The 23,378-nt window shown below is 45.2% G+C and overlaps 3 protein-coding genes across 20 annotated transcripts in view; 1 reads left to right on the forward strand and 2 right to left on the reverse strand.

Annotated features, from left to right (window-relative positions):
* The window catches only part of LOC125428587 (zinc finger protein 883-like), a 1,608,225-nt gene that overhangs the window by 991,773 nt on the left and 593,074 nt on the right, over positions 1-23,378 (reverse strand). The gene's annotated exons all lie outside the window — the stretch shown is intronic.
* The window catches only part of LOC125428534 (zinc finger protein 345-like), a 770,962-nt gene that overhangs the window by 277,450 nt on the left and 470,134 nt on the right, over positions 1-23,378 (forward strand). The gene's annotated exons all lie outside the window — the stretch shown is intronic.
* The window catches only part of LOC125428701 (zinc finger protein 883-like), a 30,143-nt gene continuing 25,598 nt past the window's right edge, over positions 18,834-23,378 (reverse strand). For 2 of the 4 annotated variants that reach the window (XM_048489250.1, XM_048489249.1), the window contains one exon: positions 18,834-21,402. In XM_048489250.1, the coding sequence (XP_048345207.1) occupies positions 19,715-21,402 (1,688 nt within the window). In that variant the 3' untranslated portion in view covers positions 18,834-19,714. The remainder of the gene's footprint in view (positions 21,403-23,378) is intronic. The other 2 variants (XM_048489251.1, XM_048489252.1) reach the window with 2 other exon arrangements.

Here is a 23,378-nt window from a genome sequence, read left to right on the forward strand (position 1 = left end):
GCCCTTTTGCCAGTTTTCTTCCCCCCTCCCCACTTCATGAAGCAAAACTGAAAATAGGAGCTGATGAGAAGAAGGCTCATTTCCATGCAGGCTCTGAGGGTGCTGGGGGAGATTTTGAAGGAAATAGACTTTTGGAGGGGCAGAAAGGGATGAGGGCAGATTACAAAATAGTGATTTTCAGATGCCCTGAGGATGCTGGGAAACTGTAAAATGAAATTGGAACGCACCCTAGCTTGAAAGGTTCGCTGGTAGTGGAGATATAAATACCAAGTTGAGTGAGTTTTTTTATATCGAGAAACAGAGATAGGGGGAAAGTAGGTGAGGAGGAGGAGGACGACGACGACGACAAAGGAGGAGGATGAGCAGGCAAGGAAGAGGACGATGACGAGAGGGTGTGATCAGTCAGAGGAGGGGGCAGGGCACGACTGGGTGATTTTGCGCCTCCCATGTGACTCCCACGGGGAGTGCCCAGGTTATTTGTCCCCAGATGTCCCTATGGGAACTTTGCCACTGCTCCTGAGAGATATTTTGCCAGCTGTTGTCCCTGTTGTAATGTTGAAAGTACCTTCTTCAGAGGGTGATAGTTCCTCTAGTGCAGGGGTAGGGAACCTTTAACACTCAAAGAGCCATTTGGATCCGTTTTCCACAGGAAAAGAAAACACTTGGAGCCGCAAATAATTTTTGACATTTAAAATAAAGATGACACTATATATATATAGGGTTTTTTTAACCTTTTACTCCGCTCATTCTGAGAAGCGCATGGATGCGCCCGCCCTGCTGCCTGCAGGGCGGGCAAGGATGTGAAAAGCCGGCTGTGGCTTTGGTCGCTCGGCCGGGTCATGGGACGTATGCACCCGCCCTCCAACTTAGTCTGCGGGCGAGAGGGGAAGCCTGCGGCGCAGCCCAGCTGATCGTGGGCAGTTGGTGCGCCCGCCCTGCTGCCTGCAGGGCGGGTAAGGATGGGGCCGGTGGCTCGGCTCGTGGAGCCACAGTGCAAGAGCAGAAGAGCTGCATGCGGCTCTCGAGCTGCAGGTTCCCTACCCCTGCTCTAGTGCAAATGGGATTCTCCAGAAAAATGTATCTGTTTGCCAATTAGTATTTGTCATAAAAAATTAAATTCACTTTTTTTTAGTATTGTATTTGGAAGATCTTGAAATATTTGTATTTCTGTACCTTCTATTACAAAGGGGTTCTCTCTGTGTTTTCCCAAAATCTTATCTCTTGTTTTCTTATGCATGAACTTCACTAAGATGTCTCTGGGAACTTTATATGCATATCTAGAGTTAATTCTATATGTCTGGTCGATTTCTAGGGGATCTGCTTCTTTTAGTGTGAGAATTTTTATTGATTTTACACGTCTAAATAACACATACATAGAAAGATAAAGAAAAGATCCTGATCTAGTCCCCCCTCCCTATAATAAGTGAAAAGAAAAGAAAAAACACATATACACAAATACCTGCACATACCGTATATACTTGTGTATAAGTCGAGTTTTTCAGCAATTTTTTTGTGCTGAAAAAGCCCCCCTCGACTTATACTCAAGTGAGGTGTATTTAAAAAAATATTTTAGGGTTTTTATTTTGTCGGCCACCAGGGGGTGCAGTTTTTAGGCTAGCAGCACCAAAATTTCAGGGTATCATCAGGTGACACTCCTGATGATACCACCCAGGTTTGGTAAAGTTTGGTTCAGGGGGTCAAAAGTTATATACCCCCAAAGGGGGTGCCCCCATCCCCATTGTTTTCAATGGGAGCTAATAGTAGATGGGGCTACATTTTGAGGGTCCATAACTTTGGACCCCTTGAACCAAACTTCACTAAACCTGGATAGTATCATCAGGATAATCTCTTGCTGACAGGTTAATACCTGTCAAAGGTATTAACCTCATGGAAGGTTTTACAGGTTCTGGTGGCTTTTCTGGGCTGTGTGGCCGTGGTCTGGTGGATCTTACTCCTAATGTTCCACCTGCATCTGTGTCTGGCATCTTCAGAGGTGTATCACAGAGGGAAGTCTGTTACACACTGTGATACACTCTGTGACTTCCCTCTGTGATACACCTCTGAAGATGCCAGACACAGATGCAGGCCACAGACCCTGCGATCCATGGGCAGAGAAAGCTTGATGGGGATGGGGGGGTGGATGGATCAAAGGAGACTGGAGTGCTACTCTCTTTCTGAGAGGTAGCCTCTCAGAGAGATGTGGGCTCCAGCTTTTCCTCTCAGAGAGAGAGGGGAACTCCAAACTCTGCATTTGTTTGGGGGTTTTTATGCCGAGAAAGGGTCCCTTTCTTGGCTTTAAAAAAATGCCCAGGCTGGAGTGTTGGAGGCCACCGAGCAGGTCCCCGCTGCCGTTTCCCCCTATGCCCGAGGGAGAAGGCAGCCACCATCTGCCTGGGGCAGAGGGGTTCCCTGCTCAGCGCCGCCTGCTCCCGCAACGCGAGAGCAGGAGGCCCCAAGTAGTCGCCACTGCCATTCCCCCTCTGCCCAAGATTCTCCCTGTAAGGTGAATTTAAAAGGAGAATCTGGTCTCCTTAGTTTAAACACCATTTGAAAGTGATGCTGTTTGGGGGTGGATTCCAGCATCACAGCGGCTGCCCATGGGAGGGGCACAAAACTCAGATTTTGTACCGGGCTCCATTTTCCATAACTATGCCTCTGCCTAGAGGGGAGGGCAGAGGGGGCTGCTGTTTGGGAGCCCAGCTAGTAGGGGAGGGCAGGTGGGCGGGACAGGGGAGTCTGCCATCCCTGACCTCGGAGAGCTGCTTTTACAAGCACCGAGGCCAGGGCTTGGGGAGGCGTGGCCAAACCCCAGAAGTGGGTGGGGGCATGGCCCTGCCCGCAACCCCCCCCATAAAAAATCTATACCTACGTCACTGATTCTTGCCACTAACTACATCCGAAATGGAGAGAGTCCTCAATTCTTTAATCATTTAGAGGGCAGTATCATTTTATCTGAAGAGAAAGGCACCATTTCGTAAAGACGTTAATCTTGTTAGGTCTTTCAGAGGCATACAAAAAGGACAAAGATTATCTACTCAGAAATTATCAGGATAAGTTTCAACAACAATCTATAAGCTAAAGTTGACTGTCCCTTAAAGCAGTGGCGTAGGCAGTTAAGAGCTCGTGTATCTAATCTGGAGGAACCGGGTTTGATTCCCAGCTGTGGAGGCTTATCTGGAGAATTCAGATTAGCCTGTACACTCCCACACACGCCAGCTGGGTGACCTTGGGCTAGTCACAGCTTCTTGGAGCTCTCTCAGCCCCACCTACCTCACAGGGTGTTTGTTGTGAGGGGGGAAGGGCAAGGAGATTGTAAGCCCCTTTGAGTCTCCTAAAGGAGAGAAAGAGGGGATATAAATCCAAACTCCTCCTCCTCCTCTTCCTCTTCCTCTTCTTCTCCTCCTCCTCCTCCTCCTCCTCCTCCTCCTCATTACAGCTCATTACAGGAGAGCCTAGGCTGCATCAGCTGTTTTTTCTCTCAACGCCTAATGGTACCAGGGACATTTGTAGGGCTTGCTAGTTGGTCTTCCCCATCTACATTCATCAGACAGTACTTCGTCAAAACAAACGTTCAGAAAACCTGATGGACACATTATTATAATAATGTAATAATACTCAATCACCAGTATATTAAACAATTGGAAAGACAAAGTGTGGCAGGAAAACTATGGGGAAATCTTCCATGGGAAGCCTTGTTGCTCCTACAGATTATAGCAATGGAGCAGCTACAAACCCCAGTCCCTGTGTAGAAAATGCCTGAAAGCTGCCCTGTTACTTGATTTTGGGGTGGGAGGGGGCTGCTTTCTTTTTTTTCATTTGACCAGTCCTTTGGAATGTTGTAAAGATACTCTAGGGTTGTGGTGGGGTTTTTTTTGTTGTTGTTTGGTGGTATAACATTTTTGTCCTGAAAACATGAAGCATCCACCAGTGTCTCCTTTTCCTTATCAGATCGGTTATAGATCTGATTTGCAGATCACTGGCAGTGAAACTCAATTACCGGTTTTCTACCTGATTAACCCAAAAGGGGAGTCTTATCTCCTGGGAACTGTCAAACTGCTCCAGCACTTTAGATGGACATGGATTGGTCTGGTTGCTCCAGACACTTCTGATGGAGTGAAGTTCACAAGGACCATGGTACCTTTGATGACTAATGGTGGTATCTGTGTGGCCTTCTCCTACAACATCGAAGCAAATACTATATTTTTTATAAAGGCAAGGGAAACAGCAGAGGATATCGCTTTATCACTGTGGCAGAAAAAAGTGAATGTGTTGGTTTTCTACAGGGATGTTTGTTCCTTGTTCATTTTCTCACACTTGAAGCCCTTGATTGATAACAACATAAAATCCTCTATGGGAAAAATTTGGATCTCAATAGATTTGGAGATCATTGGCAAGAATAAGTGTGGGGATGGTTCTTTGTTCTTAATCCATGCACGAAAAAGGCAAAATTTTGAGAACTTTGACACACTTTCAAATCGTGTGAAGCAGTTTGGGGAGAAAGCTTTTGAGTGTTCATATTCCAAATATGTGCGGGCTGCGAAAGGCTGGAAAAGATGTGCTGAGAAGGATAAAATCCCCACAGAGGATGTAATTAAAGGAGTCGTGTATGGTGAAGGCCACAATATTTACATCACTCTCCAGGCTGTGGCTCATGCCTTGCATTCTGCATACACATCCAGAAACAGTCGGCTGAGGATGGGAGGTGGAGACAGATTGGAACTTCAACGAGTACAGTCATGGCAGGTATTAAATGTAATAGTGGCGAGCTGAAATTATGCACAATTATGAGTGCAAGTATGAATCTTAAGACTATTGGTGGAGATTTATTAACCTGTCAGAACCCTACAGACCCAGCCCTTGAAAGCCCTTAGCGGACCAGTGTCCTTTGACACTGTCCTTTGAAATCCATCATGTGATCGTGGAACTCTTCTCACCAGCTGTGGCTGCTCAGTATTTGTTGGGGTCAACTACCAAGTCCCCACCAGTGCACACCAGAGAGCCTGTTTTCCCAAGAGCATCCTCAGGAGTGGTATGGTACAACAGATTCTTCCAGCCCAGTTCTTTTTTTCCCTTGAGCAAAGGCGCTCCAGTGCCAAACTATGAGCCTATCTGGAAGTGCTCCCAACAAAATTGTGTTGCAGATGGTGAAAGCCCAATATCGTTTGAATGCTGAAGCTGAAAATCCACAATTTAATTTAATGTTTGACTGTTTGGCTGCCTGTTCAGCTAAGCAATTTCTCCTACTTGAAAAGGACTATGACTCTTTCTGCACAACCAAAATAAATAGTTTGGAGGCAGGAAATAAATGTTTCCTCTGAAGAGTTCTTCATAGTTTTTAGCCCAAAATGTTTTGTCTCTAGCCTCAAGATGTTTTATATGCATCTTAGATTTTAATGATTCCTTTTGTGAAAACGTTTATAAAATGCTTTCACTTACTGTGCGGAGGTCTTTAAAACGTTCCCTGCCACTCTCAGTCCTTGAACTTCTTTCTCTGAGCCATTTACTGAGCTCACTCCTACATCTTACCTGTTTACTTCCGTCACATTTTTTAAAAAATTGGGGGTGATATCTTCAAAGCTACAAAGGCACAACCCACAAAGAATCTCAGCATGAGACTTTGATGCATCCACGGAGCTATGAATCCACAGAGACATTAAAAGTAGAACAGGAGAATCACAAATTGGCAGCCAGGGAGCATTTTCCAGGGGGTAAGTTGTCATGATCACCCCAGTTCTGGTTTGATCCGACCTGGGACATGGGATCTTTCCTTTCCTCAATCTCCCTCCCTCTTAATTACAGTGGTTGTACTTTCTCAGTTATCCTGACAATGCCTTATCAGCTTATTAGACACCTGCTATTGCAGTTCTATCAGCAGAGTGGAATGTAGGTTGTTTCGACCCTGGGGGAGGCTGAATCAACTTCGCTGTGGAACTGGAGGCATGCCATCCCCATTGGGAACAGGTAGCCAGAGGTGATATTGTGTGATACGGGACATGACGTGGGGTATAATGGAGGGCATTTTATTGCTTATGCTTAGGTTCTGGCAGTAGAAGTCTAAATGCTTATTCTTGATGCTGTTTCATGATAAAGAAATCACCTGAACCCACAGTCTCATTAGTGAACAGTACAGGGGCATGACAAACAAGGAGGATTGAAAACATTTTGCGAACATTTTGCAAACGTTTTCAGTGACTTGTGCAGAAATGGCCAAAATGTTTTTTCACCTAATGGAAGTACTGGCACCTATCTCTGAATGTCTTTTTAGTGAGCTCATCTGCAGAAATAGGAATGACTGCTGAATGGATCTCAGCTGCTTTTTGAGTATCTGGTTTTTTTTTTAAATAACACTGTGAGTCTTGAGGCATGTGCATGTGCCAAGCCCTTGAGTGATATGAAATTTTAAATCTAAGTAATCAGGGCTGAGATGTAGAGCATTTGCACTTATTTCTATCCTGCTTTACTCCCTAGTTGGGACTCAAAGCGACTTTTAGAACATCATTCTCCCCGCACAACAACAGCCCTCTCAGGTAGACTAGTCTGAGAGTTTGTGGTGGGCCTGAGGCCACTCAGTGAGCTCCTGTGGCATCGGGGAATATGAGCTTGCATTGCCCAGGGTCCTTGTCTGCCACTCTAGGCACTATAAATACCACACTGGCTCTCCGAGACAACATGGTTTCTGATTTCTGAACGCTGGTGTTTTCATCCTCTTCAGCTTTATCCTTTCCTGAGGAACCTCCAGTTTTACAATCTATCTGTGGAAGGGATTGAGAACAGGTCATCAGGTTTTGATATTATAAACTGTGTGATGCTTCCCAATAATTCCTTTGGCAAAGTGACTGTTGGTAGCATAGACGAAAAGGCACCCACATCCATAAAGTTCTTCATCAATCAGGATGCCATCGTGTGGCCCAGTGAGTATAATCAGGTGAGTAAACCATTCATTCATCCTATTAATATCATGGACTTGAATTGTGTTGTTGTCAGTATGATTTGTTTTTATTGGTTGGTGGCTTTGCTTTGTTTATGGCTGTCAGCCACCTTGAGCAGGTCTAGGATGACAACAAACAATATGACAATTGTTAGGATTTGCAAGTGTCTGTCACAATCCTGACAACAAAGGGATAACTGTGTGTGCATGTTAATTAGCTAGTGAGGTCAGTGTCTTGCTATCAGCTCATTGATTAGTCATTGGGCAGTTAATCCGACATTGCTTATGTGAGGCAGAGCACGTAGGTCAGAGGTTATAAAGTTAACTATGTTTCTTTGTTTCACACACACTCTCTCACACTGAGCACAATGCTCACACACGAGGTTTTTCTTTGCTACCTGTAAGATGGATTCACCTTAAGAGGTGAATGCCTAGGCCACAAGTGGGCTCACATGTGCCTAAGTTCTGCAACTAAGTTTGTACTAGAATAGTAAGGATTTGTTATGTTTATTCCATGTATACCCTACCCTGATTTAGTTAAGTAAAGTTTCTTTTTATAATCACAGCAAAAGTCTCCTGGTCTTTCCTTTCACTCTGCTTATTACCCAAATAGGGAAATAATTCCCCAACAACAATAAAAAATCTTATTCTCTTTCAAATGTATTTGAATTTGAAAGAGAAGCAGAGGCATAGCTGCCCCCCAGGACCCCCCGCGCCCCCCCTGCCCTCGCCTCCGTGGCGCCCCCCTTCCCACACTTACCTTCTTTCTTTTTCAGAACTTTTTCAGGCTGCAAAAGGCCTATTCTCAGTAAAAACTGCCTGAGGAACTATACTTCCCAGGAGACCTTGTGAGCCCCAAGGTCTCCTGAGAACGGTAGTTCCTCAGGCCGTTTTTACTGAGAATAGGCCTTTTGCAGCCTGAAAAAGTTCTGAAAAAGGAAAGGAACTAAGGTAAGTGTGGAAAGGGGGTGGGGGGGAACGGGGGTAGCCGCGGGGGTGGGGGGCCACAGGGGAAAGGGCGAGGGGCCTGGGGGGATTTTTCATGCCCCCAGGTGTGTGCCCAGTGCACGGCGCCCCCCCCCCCTTGTAGCTTCGCGACTGGCTCTAAGTCGTTGGGAGAGTATGAATAATGCACCAAAAAGGGGGAAAAAATCAGTTCCTTCCTTAATTGGGTCTGTTGTTGCTAGAAGTGCATCCAGAACAACAGCCACTATTAATTTTACCCAATTTGTCCACCCCACTTACTTGTTTGTGTCACCTTGTCCTTTCCCCCTCCAGTCCTTTTCTTCCCTTCTGTGTTTCCCTAGAATCAGGATGCTATCAGAGAATAGCCTCTTTTGGTCTGCAGCAGAGCAGCCAGGTTCGAGTCCTGTAGTACCTCACATAGCAACAACATTTTAGGGGCTATGAGCTTTCGTAAGTCAAAGTTTGTATCTGATGAATGGACCTTTGGCTGTCGAAAACTCACCCCCCAATCTCATTGGTCTCTAAGGGGCTACTGGACTGAAATCTAGCTGTCCTAAAATCAAGAGGAGCAGTAAATTGAAGAGAAGAAGAAAACCAGGAAGAATAATAATTTGGATTTATAGCCCGCTTTTCTCTCCTGTCAGGACACTCAAGGGACTTATAAATTCCTTCCCTTCCTCTCCTCACAACAAACATCTTGTGGGGCTGAGAGTGTTCAATAAGACTTCATGTGGAGGAGCAAGGAAACAAATCCAGTCCACCAGATAAGAATCTGCTGCTCATGTGAAGGAGTGGAGAATCAAATCCAGTTCTCCAGATTAGAGTTCACCTGCTCCTAGCCACGACATCATGCCGGCTGTCTTCCGATTACAAGTTTTTAAAGTTACACTTGAATTATGGCATCTCTTGGAGGGGTTTGAAGGCAAGAGGTGTGTGGAAGTGGTTTGCCATTGCTTGCCTAAGTGAAACAACCCTGGACTTCCTGGGTTCCACTGGACTTGTATGTGACTGTTCTACTGCAGACCAACATGACTACCTTCCAAAACTATCATCGAGACTCTAAAAGCCTTTTACATGGATCCATCCAGTTTTATCAACACATTCTCAATCACCAAAGGAGGCAGAACCACCCCCGCCCCACACTCTCTTACTCCTTGGGTTTCCGTTCTGTGAACAATTCATACAGTACAGAAATATGGTCCAAGCCATTCACCTGGCAAATGCCTTAAGCAGACAGGCGTTACGAGAATATAAATGATCCTTAAAAATGAAATATCCGTGCCCAACTTTCATCATGAGTGACATCCCTCAAATCAACATGTTTGCTTCAGCAATGAGCACCAGAGGTTCTTGTTAGTGCAGTAGACAGGGGGGAGGTCTCAAATCTGAAGAAGACGCTTTCCTGAACAGTCAGATAGGACCTCTTATCTTTGTATTTTAACCAAAACCTTTGATACTTGTTTACTCAGCAAAATGGTTCTCATCAAGAACTCAGGATCAACTGCTTTTATGGCTGGATCGCTGTGATTATCACATGTCACCAGCCGGGGCGGACCTCACCAAGTCCTGAGGTGGCACATCTGCTGGGCCCAGGTCTTCTGAAGGGGCCTGCTGCCACTTCTTGTCACCAACTCTCCTTAGCTTTTGGTGTGCCTCAAAACAACTTCCCACCAAAGAAAGGATTGGGGAGGGATCACCAGACTAGAGAACACAGCTGGATCCTTTATAAGTCTGAGATATATGAACTCTACCAACATTATTACTAACTCTTTTTCTTCTTGACTGCTTCTTGGCTTTATAACTAGACCGTGCCCCAGTCCAGATGTACCGGAAGCTGTCAGCCAGGCTCTATGAAGTTGATTCAGAAAGGAGAGCCACTTTGCTGCTATGCTTGTGCTCCGTGTAAAGAAGGGACCATCTCTGTTCAGGAAGGTAGGATAAAAAAAGGCAGGCCTGGGGAACGCATCCAGGGTTTTTTTAAGAGGCTGTGATTTATTTACACTTTTTTGGAGAATTCTTAATTTGTCCAAATTAATCTCGTTAACAAATTTTAACAAAGCGATTTGAAGGAAATTACCTCAGTGGATAGACTGCAGGAAGCAGAAGCAGCGAGCATAGAGGAGGCCCCCTCTCTCCTGCAAACCCAAGTCCCTTCCCCGATGCATACCCCTTTTGTGCATACATCATATTCTTTTTCCCACCTGCTCCATATGCCTGCACACTTCTCCCCCTTCCATCTTGAGGGAAGGATTTAAGGTCCGTGGTGGCGAACCTTTGGCACTCCAGATGTTATTGACTACAATTCCCACCAGCCCCTGCCAATTGGCCATGCTGGCAGGGGCTGATGGGAATTGTAGTCCATAACATCTGGAGTGCCAAAGGTTCGCCACCACGGATATAGGTCCTGTATCTCCCTCCATCCTCATTAGTTAGTCTAGATTAGAAAAATAAATGAAGCATTTGATGATGGGTGGGAAATAATTACACAGATAAACATACAAAAAAAATAAAGTTTTCGTTTTGAATAGATCAGGGGTCCCCAAACTACGGCTGACCCAGGGCCAAATGCTTGGCAACCCCCCTGGAAGGTGCATTTATCCTGGGACCCGCCCAGGCAATGGCAGGCTGCATGGCTCCATTCATGTGCAGTGGGGGCTCAAGGGAGAGGAGGAACCGGCCCTAATGGCCGTTGATGTGGGGCGCGGGTCTGGCAGCGCGGGAGGGTTTCCCACTGGGTTGTTGTGCTTGCAGTCGCTTGTCTGCCTTCAGGCCCCCCACAACCCGAGAATGGGCTAACCACCTCTGCCCCTGCCAACAAGGCCAGCTGAAAGCAAACAGGGCGATCGCCACCCCCCCCACCCCATGCTTGAGACTGGCTGGTGAGGCTTGAGCAGGTCTCCAGTGGCTTTGACTTGTTGGGATTCTGCTGGACCGGGAAAAACAGGAGCTCTGGATATCCATCCAGCGACGCCTCTTGGGGTCTGGGCCAGATCCAGGCTCCCTTGGGCTCCTGGGCTCCCTTTCTCCCCTTAACCAGCCTATGCAACAAGGCAATGCCCACAGGTCTGCTCTTTTTTGACTGTGACAGGAGATGCTGCTTTCTAAAAAACGCTGATCACAGGCAGGAGACAAGTTTGTGGATACTAACTCTATGTAAGAGTAGCCAACCTACAGGGGAGACATGGAGATAGCCAAGAACTACAGCGGCCTCCATGTCACAGAGATCAATTCCTAGAGAAAATGGCTACTTTGGGCTCCAGTTGGGCTCCCCACCCCAAACCCTACCTTTCTCAGATTACACCTCTAAATCTCCATGAATTTTTCTGACCCAGAGTTCGGAAACCTTACACGTCGGCTTAACGCCTGCTTCGCCCTTCCCTCCTTGGCTACTCCATGTGTTTGCATTCCTAGACTTTCTGTTCCGCTTACTTTTACTCCCCACTGGCATCAGCCAGGCTGGTGAATCGCTCGCTGGCTGCTAGGGAGGAAAGAACCCAGGAAGATACCTGATCCTGGGTTAGATGGAATGCTTCATTGGGAAAGTTCTGCTTTTTTTACAGGGGAGAGGTATTCTACCGAGCCTCCCCAACAATATTTGGAGCCCACCCTGTACTTGACATACTTTTGGTCCACTTTGTTTCCTAAAAAATAGACCATTGACAAGAGAAGAAGGCTGAAGATTTGACATCAAACATTTTACAATCATTTGTGCATAGGAATTTGTTCATAGTTTTTTTTAGTCCAGCCCTCCAACAGTCTGAGGGACAGTGAACTGGCCCGCTGTTTAAAAAGTTTGGGGACCCCTGGAATAGATTAAAAGGCTCTGTGTAATTTTGACATTAGCGCATACAGAGACCAGATGGGCTTTGCTATGCACAATAGCCTTTGAGCACTCTGCTAAATTTTGGTTTATAAAAGATAACCAACAGTGATGGTCTGTGGAAGGCAGAAGGCTGGGAAACCTGTGCCCTAGAACCAGCTCCACCGGACATTCATTGCCCTTGTGATTTGTCTAGAAAACTTCCTGCTCCACTTCTCAAAAATGCCAACATGTCATAAGATAAAACGCATCAAAACAGCAAGGTAACCAAGGTAACATTCAGCACAGATAACAGGGCAAGAGACCAGGTGGTCTTAAACATGAAATGGAATGTTTTTAACCCCTTCAGGGAGGGAGGTGGACAGTACATTCCAGAGTACTGCTTACTGCTTTCTGTATATGGAGTCTCCCTGCAAGGATGAACTTTACATCCCTTCTTTGAGCTAATGCAGAACCATGTGAACTGGATTTATGTGGGAATCATGCTTCTGACAGGGGTGCTGGACAGAATGACCTCTGAGGCTAATTTGAACTAGGCCATAGGGTAGGTAGAGTGCTAATAGTACTGGATGTTTATTGGGGAAACAATGGCTCAGTAATTGAGTATCTGCTTGGCGTGCAGCAAACCCCAGGTCCAATCCCCAAAATCTCCAGTTAAAGGATCTATCAGTAGGCGATGAAGAACTGTTGCCAGTCTGAGGAGACTTTGGTCAGCAATGGGTCTAATTCATTAGGGCTGGACCTGGCATTACCTACAATAATCCGCATGTTCCTAGCACTGAATTCTCCATCCCCTATTGTATATTGCTAGTCTGCGATTCCCATCTTAGGGCTTTTGTGCACTAACTACTTGCCTCAAGGCAGTTTGCTTTGCAGTTGGTTTTTCCTGCGGTTTTCTGTTTACGCAAGAGATTGGGTCGGAGTATTCATTCGGTCCTCTGGTCCATTCAGCAGAGGCAAGCTAGTCTAAAACAACAGCTTTTATTTGCAAGGAAGGCATGTCTTACAATCATCAGCATTAGCATACAAGAACCAAGGGATCTCTGTTTCACTTCCTGCTTCTAAATTGGCAGAGATGTCATAGTGGAGGGATAAGATTTTATCTGCAAAAAAGTTTGCTGAGAGCTAGACCACTAATATTTTGGGGTCTCTCAGTTCAGACTGTGAACTATTGGATTTCCCTAAACCACAGACCTGGACACAAGCTTGTGGATTTTGCATTTTAAAAGGATCCACCAGAGAACAGAGGCTTTTTATTTCCAAGCTCTCTTTATATTGGTATCTCAAAATATCAAGAGAATTAGTGGTCAGTGTTGTGGGAGTTAGCTTCTTTTCTGTTACTTGAAGCAGCTGACAACAGGGAAGGGGGGGCAAGGGGGAGGACATGCAAAGCAGTGCAAAGAAGAGGGAAGGCTGACCATTGGTGGAGGGAGGATCTCTGGGGCAAAGTTGTGCTAACTGGCAAATCTGTCCCATTCTGGTGGCGAAGCAAATTAAAATAATCCTGGAAGTAGTCTCGCTTGCCATGGAGAGAACAGAAAGTGAAAGTGGGGCTTGAGGAAACAGGTCCATACAAGAAATCTTGTTGTGATGGACATTCGCCCCCAATCATGCAGCAAGCACATTGTGTATAATTGGCCATACACACAAAAACTCTTCTAATCATTCAGAAATAGTGGCCAGAAGAGCTGGAAAAACTATTGGGTGAGCTGGGGAAGGCAGGAAGAAGCAACAAAACCCAGATAAAGTTTTGTTGAATATTGGAACACAACTTGTAGGGATAAGTAGCTTCTAAAAATACTGAAGTCAATTTTATCCTTTTCAGATGCAGACCGCTGCGACAAATGTCTGGAAAGTCAGCATCCGAACAAGGACCGGACTCAATGTGTCCCCAAGGTTATAACTTTTCTCTCTTATGGAGAACCTTTGGGGATCAGCCTAGTCTTCTTTGCCCTGATCTTGTCCATGACTACAAGTTTTGTGTTGGCAATCTTCATCAAATACCTTGATACTCCGATAGTCAAAGCCAACAACCGGGACCTCACGTACATTCTGCTCGTCTCCCTCTTGCTTTCCTTTCTGTCCTGCTTTCTATTCATTGGCCAACCCAAAATGGTGACCTGCCTTCTCCGACAAACTGTCTTCAGCACCATCTTGACAATTGCTGTCTCTTCTGTGTTGGCCAAAACGATCACTGTGGTGATGGCCTTCATGGCCACCAGACCAGGAAACAAGATGAGGAGATGGCTGGGGAAGGGTTTGGCAAACTCCATTGTTATTTCTTGTTCTGCTGTTCAAGTTGTCTTCTGTGTCATCTGGCTTGGGATCTCTCCTCCCTTCCCAGACTCTGACATGAACTCCCAGCCTGATCAGATCACCCTGCAGTGCAACGAAGGGTCTGTTGGCATGTTTTACGCTGCCCTGGGTTACCTGGGCCTCCTGGCTGCCATCTGCTTCACTGTGGCTTTCCTGGCCAGGAAGCTTCCTGGGGCTTTCAATGAAGCCAAACTGATCACCTTCAGCATGCTGGTGTTTTGTAGCGTTTGGGTGGCCTTTGTGCCTACCTACCTGAGCACGAAGGGGAAATACACGGTAGCCGTGCAGGTTTTCTCCATCTTGGCTTCCAGCGCTGGATTACTGGGCTGTATCTTCATCCCCAAATGCTACATTATTGTAGTGAGGCCTGATCTGAACACCAAGGAACATCTAATGACAAAAACTGAGGATGGCACCTGACTCTCTGTACATTTTAAAAATGACTTTGTCTCCACTGTATCCAGTTTGACAATTGTGATGCCCAGGTACTTCACCCTTCATCGTCTATTTTCCCTTTGCCTGCTTCACTGTCAGGGGCTGTATCTGGTGATTGAGATGCATTCCTAACCCAACGTAACTACTACAAAATATATGTAACTATCTCACTACAAGATATATGTAACCAGCCTGCTATATGTTATCACAGCTATTCTGGGACATTCTTTCCTTGATCTTTGCTTTATGGCTTCACACACTGTGTAGATAACTAGGCTTTTCCCTGACACTCTACTCCCTTGGGAAAGAGGGTTATTTACACTGTCCTGTGGGGGTAGGATGCCAGATGGCTTTATCTCTATCGCAGATCTGGGGGCACCTCTGCTCCAAATTAACTCTCTTACATTCCTTGGGGAAAAGGGAGGGGGATCAACATTGTAATAAAATGGATAGCAAAAGTCAGGTTCCCCAAAACTGGCTTTGCCAAGCCGGATGCTTCGATGCCGATCAATAAATGCTGCTGATCAACAATACAGAGTCTATTTATTTCTTCAAAGTTCGAGACCTGACATTCACACAAGCTCATCTATTAGCATCTGTTGTCTTCTCTGTCTCTTTATTTTTCTGTTGTGCTGGAATGTACATTGGGGAACATAAACGTGGAAGAGAGAGAGAAAGACCCACAATAGAAAATGTTAAAGAAACTGGAAAAGGATCTTGTCCATGAAGGGTGACCTGGAAAGCGTTAGCAGGATAGTACAGCAATCCAAAGCTGAGTTGCATCCTTCTAAGTTCATTAAAGCCAAATTAGGTAGGGTGGTGAGAACTTGCAAAGAGCTTCAAGCAGACCTTGGTAAATTAGGCGAGTGGGCTCAGAAATGGCAAATGCAGTTCAATGTAGCAAAATGTAAAGTGATGCACATAGGGGCAAAAAATCCAAACTTCACATACACGCTACAGGGGTCAGTGCTATCAGTCACAGACCAGGAAAGGTATTTGGGCGTCTTAGTTGATAGTTCCATGGGAATGTCAACTCAATGCAGGGCAGCTGTGAAAAAGGCAAACTCTATGCTGGAGATAATTAGGAAAGGAATTGAGAATAAAACTGCAAAGATTGTCATGCCCTTATATAAAGCAGTGGTGCGACTGCACTTGGAGTACTGTGTCCAGTTCTGGTCACCACATCTCAAAAAGGATATCGAAGAGATAGAAAAAGTGCAGAGAAAGGCAATGAGGATGATTGAGGGATTGGAGCACCTTCCTTATGAGGAGAGGCTGCAGCGTTTGGGACTCTTTAGTTTGCAGAGGAGACGTCTGAGGGGGATATGATTGAAGTCGATAAAATTATGCATGGGGTAGAAAATGTTGACAGAGAGAAATTTTTCTTTCTCACAATACTAAAACCAGGGGGCATACGTTGAAAATGCTGCAGGGAAGAATTAGGACTAATAAAAGGAAACATTTCTTCATGCAGCGTATGATTGATGTTTGGAATATGCTGCCACAGGAGGTGGTGATGGCCACACAATGAGCACATATATGTTTTCTCCCCTGTGTGGACTCTCTGATGTTTAATAAGCAGTTTGTTCCATATGAAACTTTTCCCACACTCCATGCATGAGTATGGTTTCAGTCCTGTATGTATTCTCTCATTTTTCTTAAGGTTTGATCCACCATAAAAGTTCTTTCCACAATCTGAACAATGATATGGTTTCTCCCCTGTGTGTGTCCTTTCATGGGAAGTTAGGGATGAGCTCTCCTTGAAGCTCCACCCACACACCATACATTTATAAAGTTTCTTTTCTGTGTGGACCCTTTGATGTTTAAGAAGGTGGTTCTTCAATCTGAAGTTCTTGTCACACTCCAAGCATTTATAAGGTTTTAATCCTGTGTGAATTCTCTGATGTCCATTAAGGCTTGATTTAGCACCAAAGCACACAGCCTGAACACTACTAAGGTTTTTCCCATGTGACGTCTTCGATGTGATGTTAGGGATGAGCTCCTTGTAAAGCTCTTTCCACATTCCAAACAGTGTTTCTCTCCTGTGTGGTTTCTCTCCTGTGTGGGTTCTTAAATGGGAGGTTAAAGTTGACTTTACCTTGAAGCTCTTTGTACACACTAAACATTTATATGGGTCTTCTCCTGAGTGAATTTTTTTTATGTGAAAGGAGGTTTACACTGGCAGCAGCTCTCCAGTGTGTGTTGTAGATTTTTTGAGCGGTGTGGCCCTTTTCTGGTAGTTTTAGCTCCTCACGTCTCCGATATCTCTTAAGGTTTTTCACCTCACCTGCCACCTCATGCTCCCCCTTTCTCAAAGCCCCCCATATATATTTCTCCTCTGCCCAAGAAGTCTTTAACTCCTGGCTGACCCTGGCATTAACACTCATTGTGAAACTGGATATCCATCTTTCTTTCTTTCTTTCTTTCTTTCTTTCTTTCTTTCTTTCTTTCTTTTAATGCCATCTTTCCACCCAATCAGAGTCTTTCCACCCAGGGTCTTTCCAATGCCATCTTTCCACCCAATCAGCAGACATAAAAACATTAAAACATGTAAACAATTTTTAAAAAATTTAAAAGGATAACATAATTTTTTTGAAAACACAAAAGGGGGACAGCAATTGTTACTGCGGGATTGCCAAATGAACTAAAAAGAGGTCTTCACCTGTTGGTGGAAGGCACTGCTAACAGTGTAAATAGACAATACTGAACTTGATGGATCAAGGGCCCAATTCAATATGTGTGGTTGCCAATCTCTAGGTGGGGACTGGAGATCCTCCAAAATGGCTACTTTGGAGGGTGGACTCTATGGCATTATACCCCGCTGAGGTTTGCTTCCATCTCCAGTCTCAGCTCTCCAGGAATTTCCTAATCTGCAGCTGGCCACCCCAAGCATAAGCTCCACATATGTGTTCATGTGTCTGACACCACCAGGCTCTCTGATGCAGTGCATTTTTCCTACCAAACCTGACCTTTGGACCACCTGTTCACCACACCTGGCGTAAGCTCTCCCAGCAAGGAAGTCACTCCCAGGATCACCCAGCAGGCTTCATGTGTAGGAGTGGGGGAAACAAATCCAGTTCATCAAATTATAGTCTCCTATTATCCCACACTGGCTCTCTTGGGCAAGACCCCAGCACCAGCTGAAGTCCCCCTGACTTCTTGGGGACTGAAATATACCTTACCTTGTCCTGAAGCCCTAACGCTGATAATTTACTCCTGAATTTTTATACCTAATAAAACTATTTTTATTCCAACCGACAGTTGGAATATTAGGGAGCTATAGCACAACACTGATTACCATTTTTTGTTAACAAAAAGCCCTTCAGAGGTGTGGTAGGGATAAGGGGCCATAAGAAGCAGTCAGAAGGAAAAGGGAACCAGTGTTAGTGACACCTATCAGAACGTTCACCACCATCCATTCAGACTACTTGCAAATGTTCTTGAATTGTGAGTATTTGTGATTTAGGCAGTGGTGTATTGATAGAAAATGAAGCCTGGGGCAAGAACTGAGTTTTCCAGGGGGCTCATGGTTGGCCACCCTCCTCCCCACCTTCTCACATTCATGCCCTCCCCTCCAACCAATTTGGGCCCCGGCCCTTCTCAGCCCATGGGCCCAGTCTGCATTTGTGCCAGCCCGCTTTCACCCGACCTCCCTTGTAGCTTCTGGCTCAGGCGGCGGCGGGGGGGGGGGGGGTTGCCTCAAGCTTGCTGCACAGCCCAAGGCCAAGGGGCTCCTGCGGCTCATGTTGTAGCCACACGACCATGTGCCGCCTGCTGCTGAGGCCCCTGCAGCTGGGTTGTTCGTCGGTGTGAAGCCAGACACAGCTGTGGGCCTCCTGTGGCCTCTGCCTGTCCAGCTCGCCGACTGTCTCCCCAGCACTGTCTCCAGCATCGAGTAGGTTGGAAGCAGCCATGGGAGCCACCAGGCCACGCACCTCCTGAACCCAGCCATACCCCGATCGCCATGCCTGCGGGCTCAGCCTCAGCTACTCAGGTGGAGGAGTGGGGAATCAAACCCGGTTCTCCAGGTTAGAATCCACCTGCTGTTAACCACTATACCACGCTGGCTCTCAAGAGAGGGGAAGAAGCATGTTCACAATGCAGTCCAAAACTGAGTTACTCCACTGACGTCAATGGGCTTAGACCGGAGTAATTCTGTTCTGGATTGCACTGTTTGTCCGATTTCATCAGATCTCAGAAGCTAAGAAGGGTCAGTACTTGGAAGGGCAACCACCAAGGTAAACTCTTCAGAGGAAGGCTCTGGCCAGCCACCTCTGGTTCTCACTTGATTCGAAAGCCCCTCGCTGAGGTTGCCGCAAGTCAGCCGTGACTTGACAGCACACACACACAAATGGAAATAAACCGAGCCATACGTATGTCTGTATTTATTTAAAATACTTACATCTTGCCTTATCTCCTTGCATTCAAGCAGTCCCAGATTAAACAACTCATTTACACAATGAGTAGAAATGTGTGCTGGCCTTTTCAAATACATATCCCTTCAGGGACTCTGTTGAAATGTAGATAGAACTGGAATCATAATACAACAGGCCATAGTTCCAAGCAAAATTCAGAATTTGCACCAATTCTAAGGATAACATATTGCTCGGATATTCTCTGGTGATGGAAAATGGGATAAGCACCCTCTTGGTAAAAATGTAGTATAAATGGATAGAAAATACATTAGGGAGACAGAATTAGCCCATGCACATCTCTCCTCAGTAGGACATCGGTTTGTTGATTATCCAGAGGACTATTCCATAATGATGACAGTGGGGAGGCGCCACAGAAGGTTCCAAATTCAATCCTTGGAATCTCTAGTAACGATTAAGTCATAGGTGATGTGGAAGATCTCAGCCTGAGATCCTGGAAGGCTGCTTCCAGTCTGGGATAGGCAATGCTGATTGGGATGGTCCAAAGATCTGATAAATCAGATCCATGTGTGTTTCTTTTAATTGTATGGGTGAATAGCTCAGCAGGGGTACTAAGCAATGAACGCTGGGGTGGATCCAGCCATCCTCCAAAGAGCATTCCTCCAACGAAAGAGCCACTTAACTTGGTGGAAAGATTTTCATGCTGGAAGAAGGCTTCCAACTTTGCCCAGAGAAATGGGAGGATATGGGTAGGTTCAATCCCATTAAATGTATACTCTGAAAATACAAAGTAAAATAAACTGGTTACAATTTTAGCTGTTCCCCCCTCCCCTGGCAACAAAACTCATGAGAAATCAAACAGCTGCTCAGGTGAAGTTAGGACTGTTCTCCAGTTGAAGCCCCTTCCACACTCCAAACACTTACAAAGTTTTGGCCCTGAGTGGATTCTTTGATGAGAACTAAAGGTTGTGCATCTATGGAAACACTTTCCCCAGTGTCACTGTTTACTCTGTATCCTCTTGTATGCATGCAATTGTGAGTAATAAGACTTGTGCTCCACCGATAGCTCTTTCCACACTCAGAACACTTGTATGGTTTCTCGCCTGTGTGGATTCTCTGATGATTGGTAAGTGTGGTACGCTGACTGAAGCTCATTCCACACTCCAGACATGTGTGGGGTTTCTCCCCTGTGTGGATTCTTTGATGTTTAATAAGGTGTGTGTTCCATAGGAAGCTCTTTCCACACTCCAGGCATTTATATGGTTTCACTCCTGTGTGCAACCTCTGGTGCTCATTAAGGCTTGATTTGGCACAGAAACACTTGCCGCACTCTGAACACTGATACGGTTTTTCTCCTGTGTGAATTCTTTGGTGTGAATTCAGAGTTGTGCTCCGGCTGAAGCTCTTCCCACACTCCAGGCATTTAAAAGGTTTCTCTCCTGTGTGAATTCTTTGATGAGAATTAAGAGTCGTGCTGCGGTTGAAGTTCTTTCCGCACTGTTGGCATTTAAATGGTTTCTCTCCTGTGTGGATTATTTGATGCAAAGAAAGGCCTGTTCTGTGACTGAAACTCTTCCCACACTCTGAGCATTGATATGGCTTCTCACCTGTGTGGAGTCGCTGGTGTGAAGTGAGAGATGTGCTCACCTTAAAGCTCTTCCCGCACTCGAAGCAGTGATAAGGTTTCTCGCCAGAGTGAACTTTTTGATGCGAAATAAGGTTTCCATGGTGGCTGAAGCTTTTCCCACATTCCAAGCATTTATATGGTTTCACACCCGTGTGAATTTTTTGGTGTGAACTTAGGGATGCACTCATCTGGAAGCTCTTTCCACATTCATCACATTTATATGGGCACTCTCCTGTGTGAATTCTCTGATGTGATAGAAGGTTTCCATTGTCACTAAAGCTCTTTCCACACTCCCAGCATGTATAGGGCCTCTCCCCTGTGTGGACACTTTGATGCCTAATAAGGTGTGTGCTCCACCTGAAGCTCTTCCCACACTCCAAGCATTTATATGTATTTTCTCCTGTGTGCAACTTGTGGTGACCATTGAGACTTGACTTAGCTGCAAAGGACCTGCCACAGAAGGAACACTTGTAAGGCTTCGCTCCTGTGTGGATTCTTTCATGGCAAGTAAGGTCCGCACTACGTCTAAAGCTCCTTCCACAATCCAGGCAAGTGTATGGTTTCTCACCTGTATGAATTCTCTGATGTCTGACTAAGTTGGATGTTTGACGAAAGGTTTCTCCACACTCGGAGCATGCATACTGTCTCTCCCCTGTATGGATTCTCTGATGTCTCTTAAGGTTTGATTCTTTACTGAAAATCTTTGAACATATGGGGCAATTATTCTTTCTCTTTTCTTGCTGATTTTCTTGTTGTGATGAAGTTTCAGCGGCATGCCTACTCCCGGAGTTGTTGGATTCACAGATTTGATTGTGTGCTCCAGGCACCCTTGATCCTCCTCGGTTCCCAGAATTCTCTTCTGCTTCAAGTTCCACATTTTTTACCACCAATTTTCCCAAAGCTTCACTCTCACTGTCTCTTTGATGGCCATAAACTCCTGGAATATAAAAAGAGGTAAACAGAAGTTTTAATGAATATTGATCATAGGGAAGTATGAAATATAAATTTATATTCTTTGTATGAGTGCCAACATGCAAATGGGAAAAATAAACAACTGGCCGTACACATGCTTTCTCCATTGTGGCTCCTACCTTATAGAACGGCCTGCTCAAGGAGGTAAGGAAAGCTAGTGTGTGTGTGTGTACTGCTAGGTCAGATCACTGGTACACCTCTTGTCCAACATCTCACACAGTGGCCAGCCAGTTCTTCTGGAGGTCCACCAACAGGGCATAGAGATGGAAGTCTTCCCCTGATGTCGCCTCCTGGCATGAGTAGTCAGGGGTTTCCTGCTTTTACTTCCCTTCAGTCACCATGGCTAGTAGCCACTGAAGGATTAATGCTCCATGAATGCATCCAATCTACATCCTCCAACAGCAAGTGCCACATTTAATCACTCGCTGTGTAAAAAAAAGTAGTTCCTTTTGTCCATCTTGAATCTACTGCCCATCAGTTTCATGAGCTGCCCTTGAGTTACAATATTTTGGGAGAGGGGGACAACTCTCTCCACCTCATGCATAATTTTATAAACTTCTATCATGTCTCCCCTTAGTCATCTCTTTTCTAAAGTCCCAGGCTCTTTAGCCTGTCCTCTCAGGGAAGGTGCTCCAACTCTTCAGTCTCTTGGTTGACTTCTGTGTTTTGTCCAGATCTCCAAGGTCCTTTTTGAGGTAAGGTGACCAGAACTGTATGCAGTTTTCCAAATGAGGCCACACCATAGATCTATACAGGGGCTTTATAATATCAGCCTTTTATTTTCAATCCCATTCCTAATAATTGCCTTTTTCACCATTAAGTCGACATTTTCATTGAGATATCTATGATGACCCCAAGATCTTTTCCCGTCTCAGTCTTGCCAAATTCATACCCCAATAAACTAATCTTGAAATCTTTGACCCAAAAGTATAGAAGATTACTGGGGTGGGGACATGACAGAGATTTATTATACATGGGGTGCAAAACATGGATACCTTTTTTCTCTCACACACAAAATAAATTACAACTGACATGTAACCAGTGAAGGTGATGTACAGTGGGTTAAACTGTGGAATTCACTGACAGTGGTTGCAATTATGGCCACAAGCATAGATGACTTTAAGGGTCACTGATAGCTACTAGTGAAGGGGTCTTTTGCATACCACTAAGTGTAAACAAACATGTGTAGGCTTTGAGACTTTTAATCAGTGACGCTTAAAATGTTTTGATAATAGGCTCATACTGTGAACATTCACAGATCATAATCCTGATTTTTATTATGGGCTCCTTTATAGTGAAACTCTACACTATAAATAGCGAGTGGTATTTTCACTAGAAGGTTTTATTTTCTTTCTGCATTGATTAAATTAATCAGGCCAGGGACTTGAGGCGGGCAGTCAATGTTGTTCATGCTCAGAACTTCCTTAGTTGCTTCAACCCCTTCCTTGGTCTTAAACTCTTGATAGAAAAACAGCCTTTGCTTCTCGCTAGCAGAAACAGACCGGAAGTTTTTTTTTTAAATGGTGCTATGTCTCCTCTGAACAATGGCTTCATGCTGTCCGCAGTCCAGCAGAATAATTATTATCAATTAGTTTTCAGGGAATTGTGATGGCAGAAGGCAAAGTGTATGCAGCACTAGCGCATATTCCTTCCTACTCATTCTAGGGTTTTGAGAGGGCGAAAACACTCTCTCTACCCTGTGTATAGTTTTATAAGCCTCTAACATCACCCCTCTTAGTTGTCCCTTCTTTAAACTGAACAGTCCCGGACTCTTCAGCTTTTCCTCAGTCAGCTTGTCCTTCAATCTACACTTCGCATACATAAATACTGTAATATTTGGATCCACCACTGGAGGTCTCAGTTTCTCTCTTTTTAAAAAAATGTGAATTTGAGCATGATCATGTCAGTTTCACCCCATCAAATATCCCGGTCCTTGCCACA

This window comes from Sphaerodactylus townsendi, linkage group LG03, assembly GCF_021028975.2.
Source record: "Sphaerodactylus townsendi isolate TG3544 linkage group LG03, MPM_Stown_v2.3, whole genome shotgun sequence".
Lineage (NCBI taxonomy): Eukaryota > Metazoa > Chordata > Lepidosauria > Squamata > Sphaerodactylidae > Sphaerodactylus > Sphaerodactylus townsendi.